Genomic DNA, 11,648 nt, shown 5'->3' on the forward strand with positions numbered 1-11,648 from the left:
TTATAGTACTCTAACCTTCAAACATGTCATTCCAAAATACAAAAAAGCATCAGGACCTTTCTTTCTTTCCTTGACAGAGAGAACACTATCACGCCACAACCCAATACGAGAGAGCTCCTTTTGTTCCTTTTTCCCTCCCCTCTTTCATCTCCTCTTTCATCATCACGAAATCCAGAGTGAGAATAGATCTCACAAGAAAACTTCGCCTCATGGTTTGAGAATCATAAATACATTTACCTTTATACTTACCCTCTCACTACCCATCACATACAAATACCATATGCAGATCTCCTAAGAAGTCTTCACCGCCTAACCTTTAGTGCACGGGTGAAAGAGGACCCTTCCTTCCTTCCTACACTGAAATAGTGAGAGAAGGACCAACAAGAACAAAAACATAAACTCACTGAAAAATTACAAGTATCAGCGAGTGAACCAAATTTATCCTTTCTCCCTTCAAATGAAACTTCTATCCTCTGGTTTCTAATCTCTTTTTCTTTTTCTTTTTTTTTGGGGGTGGGGGGGGTGGGGGGTGTGTGGGGTGTTTTATAAATAAATTTAATTCAATCTCACACAAAGCAAACGATCAGGACAATGTCTACTTTAGAGATGTTTAGAGCATAACTTGTCCAACCCCCCTACCAAGCTCTAATTGCTCCTAAACAAAGATGTAAAACTATTATTGTACTGTTGAATTGAACAAGGAGAAAGTGAAAGGAGAAATACTCTATTGTTTATATTCGCTGAAGTATATTTCTTTGATTCCATTTCCTACTGGCAATATCCTTCAATGCCATCGCTTGCATCATTAGTGCTTGGAGTAGGGTACCTGGAGCACTAGGGATGACCTTTTTGCCAATATCTTGCTAATCAATTATTTAGGTATTGGGGTCCTCTGATTTTTTTTTTTTTATATTTTATATTACAGAATCAGTGGAAAGGAAGGTAGTCCATTGAAAACCACCTTTGGGGGGTTTAACTAAACTTATAGTTGATTGCTGTTCTTGAGGAAACTTGAGCCTCTCTACTTACCAATGGAGTTACTTTTTATTTTTTAGCTGAAAAGTCATTTGTATTAATGAAAAATATTGAGAAAAAATAAATACAATGGCAAGATTGTAAAAATATAGACATACATAGATGATAGATTAATCGGAGCTCCCGACCTTCGGCATTGCCATCAGCAGGGAGGAGCCAATCAGCCAGAAGAAACAATCATCTAGTGAACTGAAATCTCGGTCTACACTAAGCATCAATCAACGACTCGTCTTCCATATTCGGAAATAGGACAATCATAGTAGAAGAAGCAACATTCTTTGCTGTCGCCTTGGCCAAAAAATCAGCAATAAGGTTAGCCTCTTTGTAGTACTACGTGATCTTCCACTCAATATATGCCAAGTACAGTTGAAGAAAAACCCAATCTTGCATCACAAACCATGAGATAATTTTAGTGTAGACAACAAATACCACAGCTACTAAGTCTCATTTAATCCACAGCTTTTGGATCCCCAAATTTCTTGCATTAAGAATCCCTAAGACAAGGGCAGCAAATCCGGCCTCATAATTTGTAATCTGCCTAAGAAAATCCCAGAACGAGAAAACTACTATGGGCAAATTATCACGGAAAATACCACCCGCTGCTCCAGCTCTCTCCAGGATACCCAACGAGAGCAACCGTCCACATTCAATTTAATCCATCCCGTTTCTGGTTTGCACCAAAAGATCTCAATGATAGATTCACCTGGAAGAAGAATGATAGGCAGGACGCAAGAGATCCGCCACAGAGGTTACCAATGGAGTACCTAATTTATAAAACAGTGAAGATATCTTAACATTGAACTCTTTCTTATCCTTCAAAACAATATCGAAAGGAAAAAAGCATATGAAAGCAATGAATAAAAGACAAACGCAGTAGCATAGGAATGGACGCAAATACCTGAAAAGTATATATCAATGCAGAGAACTCTCATCAGCTGAAACAGAGGTTTCCACCTCACAGCCACCGACAATCATGCTGCAACAGGATCTCTTCAAGCCTAAAACATTAGCAAGTTCATGTTATGCTCTGATTCTTCAGCAAAAATTAAGGATCACCTTCAACAATAACTTAAGGGGAGCATTTTGACCCTTAACATTAAACCATAAGTCCTAAACTCTAAAAAAGCAAAAATATTAAAAGCCAACATAATTTTAACAGATACAGATGTAGGAGATATTATTTTATTTTATTTTTTTTTTTTGGCTAACTACGGGTATCCAAGCATTTGGTCTGACTAGTCCCGCGGGTCCATACGGACCCCCACAACATCAACTTTTTAAGGAAAAAAGTGAAATAAAACGAAATGAATACCACCATTCAAATATAATTTGGGGTGGATATGTTCAGAATCCTATTATAGAAGGATCAAATTCATTTATGTGATTCTGCTTTCGAAGACATACAGAAGGAGAATCAGAATGAGAGACTGAAAAATGTAGTTATGAAATAAGAAAACAAATTCCATAGCTAGAGACAAAGATACAATGACCAGAGACCAAAATTCTAAGCAATCAACACAAACTTTTAGGATCTTAGTTCAAGTAACTGGCTCAACATAAGTAATAGAATTTTGATTATCCACATTAAAAGGACACACTCAAATGCACGAGGCTCCCACCATTGTGTGATTTGGAGAGATTCATAATGTGAACAGCCTTACCCTATTTCACTGAAGGGCCATAATTTTTGTCTGTCCATGTTATTAGTGTTGTTTAGTAGAAAATCAATGACATCATCAACACTCAAGATATTTCGAGCTACAAAGTAACAGCCTTAAATTTTCAACATTTAGTGGGAGTGCATCCTAGCTCAGAAATGGGGAATGCATCCTATGTGGGCTGAGAGGAGTTAGTTTTGTTTGAGCTGGTCTTGGTGGGGAGCTCTTGATCTCCTTGCTATTGTTGGGTGTTTCTTTTTGTTTGTTGGCCTTTTGGCCTTAGTCTTTGGAGCTCTCTTAGTCTTGGGTTCCCTTGTCCCAAGTTTTGGTTAGCTGCTTTGTTTTGTATGGTTCTTCTTCCCCCTTCGCAATAAATTTATATATAAATTTATATATATATATATATATATATTGATTGAAGCACACACAATTGAGATTACCCAGGAGACCAACCATTTCAAATCACACCCATATCCATTCCAGATCAGACCGTATCTTCTCAAGAAAATCTCTACAGATCGAAGGGCCCAACAAAGAACCTGCTGCAGACGATAAGAGAGATTGATGGGAGCAGACCCCTTCAATGCTAGCCTTTTGGGTATGCACTATACAGAGCTACATCCATGGCAGTGCATCTTGAATCCTGTTAGTATATCCTCTCTAATAGAACCATATATCCATCCAACCTGGTTCAAACTTGAGTAATTATGGGATGAAGCCGAATAATTAAACTTTTCTTCATAAGAAGGCTCACCCCATTCTGTTCTATCTTCATAACAGCGACTATAACATGGATAGATTCTTTTAAGAGAGATGAAGAACTGGCCTCCTTGTGGAACTCCGCCATCTTCTAAGAGTTTGGAAGCTATGAACATAGGAGACTGCCCAAAATTTTTCTCAATCTTTGTTTGGGATATGAGGGACAATTTTACACTATCTATTCCTGTCATGGGCACACTGGTTAGTATAACCAAAGTAGAGATAAAATCAGCTGAAGAACCAATACTGTGAAAATGCAACTGATTACCTTCAATCGCCTCTTCAAAATTTTCTTGTCATGGGCACACTATCTATGAAGTTTCTCTTTTCTTTATTTTCTTCTTCTTCTTCTTTTGGCTATCTAGGCCAGCAGTTGCATGTCTTTCCAAGTCATCATATTCTAACATATATTGTGTTCCCCGGATCCCATCAAGTCCTTTCATATAGACATTATTTGTTTAAACATGAATGAGGAAAAAAAAAAATGTGATTCCTTCAACAAGAAGTGCTACATACATCAATGAATACAACATTCCGATTTGAGGAAACTGCAAGCAAATAGCATACTTTCTTTCAAAAAAAAAAAAAAAAAAAAATGTGATTCCTTCAATAAGAAGTGCCGTATCACATTCAGAAAATGAGGTGCATGGGAAATGATTACCGAGACTTTCACCTTCAATAAACAAGTAAACGGGGAAAAAAATTATTATTAAAATTGAACAAAGTCTTGATATAGAATGGGGAAAAGACCTGGTGTCAGTGAAAACTGTAGAAAAAAAATATTTGGGCTTTACCACAACATTCATGGTTCTAGCTTTTTTGGTGGTGATCAAAGCTCGATCTTTTTTTTTGCTAAAGGATGATTTTATTGAAGGAAATAAAGGAAAAATACATCCAAAGAAGAAAGAAATTCAAGCAGGCTCGCAACCACTATAGCCACTTGCAAACTCCACTTTCGGCATAGCCATCAGCAGAGTGTACAAGCAAGAGCCTAGCAGAAGCGAAAACTATGCCTACCCGAGGCATCATTTTCTAAATCATCTAATACATGACTGGGAAAAGTGGTGGAGTAGTCAGAGGCTCCCGATTTTGCTGCCTTCTTTGCCAAAAAATCTGCCACAGTGTTCGCCTCACGGAAGCAGTGGGTGATTTTCCATGTAATGGACTGAAGGAATGGGAGAGCAAACCGCCATTTTTGTAAAATAAACCAAGGGATATGCATCTTCTGCGTTGCAGCCACTACAACTGCGGAGTCAGACTCGATCCACAAGCCCCTTGCGTTCATATTCATAGCAACCAATATTGCTTCCATGACAGCGCTAAATTCAGCTTCATATATTTTTTTAACACCCAAAAAAGTACTGAAAGCCTTACAAACCTGACCATTACTGTCACGAACAATTCCCCCTGCTCCTGCGCGACCCGGGTTTCCCAATGAACTGCCATCAACATTAATTTTGATCCACTGATCCGGTGGCTTACACCAATGAACTTCCAGCGGCGGCACAATCTTTGGGTTATCAATCTTCAGCCCCAGTTTTCTGCAACACATAATATCAGCAATCGATTTCACTTCACCCTTAGAAGTCCCTGCATATAGAGCAAGATCCTGGCAGATGTATTGAAATGAGTAGATCCCATTCCTCTTTTTTCCTTCATACCGTCTGATATTTCTTTCCCTCCAGATTTGAGAAGCAATGATGGTAAACCCTATCATCCAAGAGTTTTTTAAATTGATCGATCTTGATTTCCTCTTCCACCACTGAAATAAGCTATCAATTGACTCATGTTCAGACCATCGAATTGCGAAACAAGAGGTGAACTTCTCCCAAATATCTCTGGAGAAAGGACAGTGAAGGAAAATATGCTCCATACTTTCTTCGTACTGCTCACAGAGGCTACATCGAGAGACTAGGAAAATTCCTTTTTTCCTTATAAGCTCGTCCGTTGGGAGTCTCTCATGAGCTAGTCGCCATCCAAAAGTAGCAATTCTTGGAGGGAGGTTATTGTGCCAAACCAAAGAGTTCCAATGCACTGCCGGAGCAACTCTTCTAATATCCTCCCACGCTGACGATGTAGTAAAAGAACCAAGAGGAGATAGCTGCCATATACATAAGTCCTCAAATTGGGCACTGGGAATCTTCACCTCTTTAATTGCAAGGAAAATTTGTCTGAGAGAGTGAGAGCGGACCTCTGGAAGTGACCATTCTCCATTCCTGATGAAATCACAAACCTTAGCGTTGCAAGGGAGGGGAGGGAGGTCAGAAGTCTGAATCTCCTCAAGAATAGACCTAGGGCCCCACCATTTGTCTTTCCAGAAATTTGCTAGATCGCCTCTCCCAATAATCCAATGTTCGTTTGCCTCCACAGTCTTCCACACCTTTCTGATGCCCAGAGCAATAGACGACGGCCGACAACCTCTATTAAATGACCCATCTTTTTTCACAAATCTGGCTCTAAGAAAGGAATTGGCAGCAGATTTCTCATGCTTTATTCTCCATACCAATTTACACAGCATTGCCATGTTCGTGTCTCTGAGTCTTCTGATACCTAAACCCCCTTCTTCCTTCGGTTTGCAAACAGACTCCCACTTCACTGTAATTGGTTTTGAGGTATCCACTTCCCCTGCCCAGATGAAGTTCTTCATCCATCTTTCCATGGTTACAAGGAGAGCAGAGGGCCACCAATAGATAGCAAAATTATGATTAGGAATACCGGATATGACTGATCTAACCAACTCCACCCTGCCCGCCATCGACAAAAGTTTACCTTTCCATCCAGCAAGGCGCCCCTTTACTTTATCCAACACAGGCAGCAATGCCTCCTTTGTGATTCTTCCCTTGAATATCTCAACACCAAGGTATCGAGTTGGAAAGCTGCAAATGGGGATGCCCAAAGTCTCAGCTATGGCTTGCTTACGAGTTGGAGAAATTTTCCCTAGGAAGAGCTTGCTTTTCTCGAAGCTGATGTGTTGACCAGAGAACTCCTGATATTTCATAAGAAAATTTTTAAGGTTAGCCACATACCTGGATGAAGCATTCGAGAAGATAAAGATATCATCGGCGAATAAGATGTGCCCAGGGGTTACAACGCCTTTAGGGCCACAAATGGGCATAATATCTTTTTGGTGGGTCAATCTCGTCAGGCCTCGAGAGAGAACCTCTTCCGCCATGATAAAAAGCAAGGGGGATATAGGGTCTCCCTGTCTCAATCCTCGCTCCACGCCAAAGAAGCCCTGCGGGCCTCCATTGACAAGAACAAAAATCTTAGTTGAAGCCAATAATTGATGCAGCCATGTGATCCAATTTTCTGAGAATCCGAATTTTTCCATCACTTTAAAGAGGAAAGACCAAGAAATCGTGTCGTATGCCTTTCTGATGTCTATTTTTAGACCAAGGCCACCCCCTCTCGTGGCAGAGTACATCAAGTTCGCCAACTCGGATGCCACACTAATGTTGTCATGGATCAGCTTCCCTTTTTGAAAAGCTCCCTGTTCTTCCGAAATGAGCCTGGGGAGAAATCTCTCTAAGCGCATAGCCAACACCTTAGAAATTATTTTGCAGAAAAAATTGCTCATACACAATGGTCGATACTTGTCCAGAGTCTCAGCTCCGTCCACTTTAGGGATCAGAATTAGGAAAGTATTGTTAACACCTTTAGGCATACGACTAGTTCTGAAGAAGGCTTTCACCGCATTACAAACATCACCTTCCACAATGCTCCAACACTTCCTGAAAAATTTTCCAGAGAAGCCGTCTGGGCCAGGCGAGCTTTCAGGATCAAGCGCCCAGACCGCCTTCATGATCTCTGCATTACCAGGAAGAGAGTCTAGATGAAATATGTCTACTTGTTGGAGAACCCTCGGAATGCTGTCCAAAAGATCAAGATGATCGACTGTAGGAGCATTTTTGTGAAATCCCTCATAGAATTCCACAATATACTCACCCAAATTAGTTTGCCCTTCCACAATCGACCCATCCTGTTTTTTGAGGGATCGGATAGTATTTCTATTTCTTTGCATTTTAGCAGATAGATGGAAAAACTTAGAATTTCTGTCCCCATAAGTCAACCACCTGAGTCTCGCCTTTTCTGCCCAAAGCTTTTCATGGTTATCTTGCGCCTTGAGAAGAGCCGTTTTAGCATCAGCCTCCATTCGGAACAGTTGATCCGACAACCCATTACTGTCAATCTCCTCCTGCACGTGGTTGAGATTTTTCTTTGCCTCGTCGAGATCCCTTTCAAAATGGGGAAAGGTCTGTTTCGCCCAACCTTTTAACGCCCCTTTGAGCCGCTTGAGTTTAGACATTAGGGATAAAATAGGTGACCCTGGAACCCACTCCGCCCAGGATTCAGCTACAACCCTATTGAAGTCCTCATGATCCGTCCAAAAATTATTAAATCGAAAGGGGCAATTTGGAGGGCGCTGGCTGCTACTTGAGACCACAAGCAGAGGGGAATGGTCAGAGGCAAACCGAGGAAGGACCTGTTGAGAACAGTCCTGAAAAAAGGATATCCATTCTTCGTTACAAAAACCTCTATCCAGAACAGCACAGACATTACCTCGGCATCGATTGTTTGTCCAGGTAAATTTCCTGCCCATCGAGGGCACCTGAGATAGAAGACATGCGTCAACCATGGCTCCAAATTCTGCTGCCGACCCCAAACTGAAATTTCCTGGGCCACGTTTCTCATGAGATTGAAGGCATGCATTAAAGTCACCAATAACAGTCCAAGGAGTAGGAGTTTGAGGAGTATCAGCCACCAAATCCATCCATAAAGCTCTTCGCCCCGCCCTAAAGCTGCTAGCATGAACAAAGGAAATCTGGATATGGCTCATACCCCAATCCAAAGCAATTGTAACATGCTGTTCAGACTCAGAAACAGAAACAGGGACCTTCAAATTTCTTCTCCACAGGATCCATAGATTTGGAATTCTATTGAGCCTATTGTTATGAATAAAATCACTGTAAAAGCCTAGTTTATTAAAAAACAAATTGGGAAAGTCACAGGTACCTATCATCGGTTCTGCGATACACAGAAGGTCTGGATCCTTCTGAATAATCAACTCTCTCAAGGCCCGTCTTCCGACCGCCTTCTTGATGCCCCTAATATTCCAGAAAAGGACCTTCATCAAATCACTTATTTGTGGCATCCAGATGACCAGACATTGAAGTCTGCCCCAGCATTCCACCTTCATGCGCAGGTCTATTAGAGTTATCTTCCACATCTCGAAGAAAACTGTCAATTGCTGTCACTTCTTGGTGTTGAACTATCACCCTTCCTCCCACAATATGTGATGGAGACAAGTCTGAAACAACATGCTCAGGGCCCTCCCATTCATGGTCGCGCCCTCCTCTGCCAGAGTGATTCTTCCGGCAGCCTCCCCGTCAGCCAATGTTCACTGCTCTGTTCTTACAAGGCCTGAGAGTACGAGGCACAGGGGCCCTACCTGTGTTAGGAGCCTCAATCTCAGCGCCTTTCTGGTTGCTCTCTTCCCTGAAAGGACGAGAGTCATGTTCGGACAAGGAGCTTGCAGAGTCTGCTGGGTCGGATCCATATTCAGTTCCGCCCAATGGGTTGTCCACCATAGGACGGTCAATAAGTTGCTGGTCAACCTTGCTAGATGGAGGATTGCACTGCCCATGGGGTGAGCTGGCCTCAGAGCTGTTATCTTCCACCGAGTACTCCTTAGAACTTCCTTCAAAAAGTTGATTTGGAATGATCCCATTGCCACTTGGCAGATTCCCTTCCTTCTCAGAATTGTCTTCCAAGGGAAGGATGATTTCAAGATTCCCATATATGCTATTAGGCGTAGACTGTCTTAAAATAGCAGCTCTTGACAAGGAAAGAGATCCGTGCATTGGCTGAGCGGAGGATCTTCCAGCATTACTCACCATCTCCGTCGCGTCGCCGCCCTGCCAAGGGCCTTCATCCTGTCTTCCACCTTCTTCTTCACCAAACGTCGCACCATCTATGTGTCCTTCACGGTGCTGCACCTCTCTATTTGGTGCTTTACGATGGCGGCAAGATTGCACATTATGACCCATTCTCTTACAATACCCGCACCTAAGCATGCCATCTTCATAGGAAATAATCTGTCTGAACCATAAAATTTCCCCCGTTCTTGGTTGTCGTCTCTCCACTTGAATCTCCTCAGGCCTGCTTGCTCCCATTTCGATCTCCACTTGGACCCGAGAAAAAGATCCCATGGAAGCCGCTTGAGTACATCTATCTAGTGCAACAGGTCTCCCAGCAGCCTTAGCCATAGTGAGTAGAATCTTCTCATGCCAATATTCAAGAGGCAAGTCGGGGAATCTGATCCATACGAGCTTAGTATTGATATTCTTCGCATGCACATCAAAGTCAGGCTTCCATCGCTGGAAACGGAGAACGTGACCAGCGACTCTCGTAAGGCTCCTTCACCACAGTGCTGCCATGTCACCTTCCTTTTCAAATTTGAAGAGGATGTAACCCTTCCCCATCGGAGCCATCTTCACACCGCCTTTGAGGTTCCAGGTTTCTCTCGCCTCCTTGCGGATGTCATCCATAGATATGAATTTGAAATTTGCTCTGCCAATCAAAGCAAATCGGAAGCCCTGGAGTTGTTCCTCATAGGCATCTTGAGGAACTATTATCTTTGTATCAGTGCCCGCATGAATGGGGTCTGGCAAACTATCCACATCCGGCAGAGCTCTCCCCACCACGGAAGAATAAGAGCGTCTCCCTTCATCTCCAGCAGGAACCTTTGGGAGACCCTCCTCAGCCACATCCTGCTCAGCCGAGAATGGTTCATTCATAGGATGCTCAGGCAGCTGATTCAGTTCCTTAAACAGGGGAAACTGGGTATTAAGTAACCCCTTCACTGGATCAAGTTGGGATTTATTTTCTTTTCTATGTTCCTTTGAGCTGCTGATACACAAGCAGAGAATACACAAGCAGATCCGAATGAGATAGCTCGGATCTGCTCAGATCTGCTCCCTCACCCTTCAGTTCTCTCACTGGAACCTCGTTCTCGGTTTCGTAGACACAAATCTTCTTAAGCCTTGAACGATGGCTGAGGAGAGGTGCCCAGACCTGCACGGATCTGCTCAGTTCACAGTTCTTTGCCCCACTGATATCCTCTCTACCCGTCCTCCTCCAAACGCTTTATAGGTTCAGTCGCCTTTGTCTTCTCAATGAACAGCAGCGGCGAAGAAACTCCGTTGAAGACAGAGTCGCCTTTGTCTTCTCGGCAGATCTTCTCATATCAATCAGACCGTCTTGAAATCAAACTGTCAAACCCAGTAAGCAGCTCTGTCTTCTCGGCAGATCTTCTCCGATCACCCTCTTCTCAACAAAATCGCTTCAACTATTCGGCAGAGATTTCAGTGATAGAAAACAGTGAGGAGCAGCGACGTTTGTTGGTAGAGAGGATATCAGTGGGGCAAAGTCAAACAAATAATCCCCAGGGTCACTGTGTCCACAGTCTGTTATGGTTCGGCATGGGCGTTGTGCTTCCACCCCACGCACTATTGACTATGGCATGTCTCCTCCTGCATGTACAATAATAAACAACAATAAATTAAGTCTTATCTCAACTAAATGAGGTCCGTTACAAGAATTGGTAGAAAAGAAATGAAAACTAGAGTCCAAACATAAAAAAGAAAAATAAAGAAAATACAAGAGAGAGAGAGAAGTGGAACTAACCTGTGGCCACGACCAAAACCAACAGAACCACTAAGCAACTGAATTTTAGAGAACTTGCTTTCTCCATTTCTTAATATTTGGGGATTGCTGTCGGAGGATGTAAACTGTTGGGCTGTTATTATATAGGAGGACTAGATCTCTCTCAAGTTGCTGGAATAGTAAAGAAAGTCTTTATTAGGAAAACTATTTTAACTTTCCTATATGGTTTATTCTCTTCCTTGATAGGAAAAATCAGATCCTTCAAGGTGTGACTGGCTTTCGGAAGGGAAAATCTACCAGTGCACACCATAACCTGATTCACTGCTTTGATATGAAATCCTTCAGATTTCCTTACCAAAAAAAAAATCTTTCAGATTTGACTGACAAAGGAAGGGAAATGATGTTAAATTTTGATTGTACACAGCTTTATATTTTATATATCTCTTTTGATTTGTTTCTTTGTGCAGACTTATTTTGGAAGGGGGATTAGGGAAAGACAAGTTGGATGGCGTGTTGCTTGTTGATTCGAAT

At 42.2% G+C, this 11,648-nt stretch overlaps 1 protein-coding gene across 1 annotated transcript; it reads right to left on the reverse strand.

Annotated features, from left to right (window-relative positions):
- Positions 1-4,443: 4,443 nt before the first annotated feature.
- LOC122060749 lies at positions 4,444-9,718 on the reverse strand. Its single transcript, XM_042623851.1, has 3 exons — positions 8,902-9,718; positions 4,935-8,426; positions 4,444-4,781 (listed from the first exon to the last, which is right to left on the reverse strand). Exons 1-3 carry the CDS (start codon positions 9,716-9,718, stop codon positions 4,444-4,446), a joined length of 4,647 nt encoding a protein of 1,548 aa, XP_042479785.1.
- Between the last annotated feature and the right edge of the window lie 1,930 nt (positions 9,719-11,648).

This window comes from Macadamia integrifolia, chromosome 14 (assembly GCF_013358625.1).
Source record: "Macadamia integrifolia cultivar HAES 741 chromosome 14, SCU_Mint_v3, whole genome shotgun sequence".
NCBI classification, from domain to species: domain Eukaryota; kingdom Viridiplantae; phylum Streptophyta; class Magnoliopsida; order Proteales; family Proteaceae; genus Macadamia; species Macadamia integrifolia.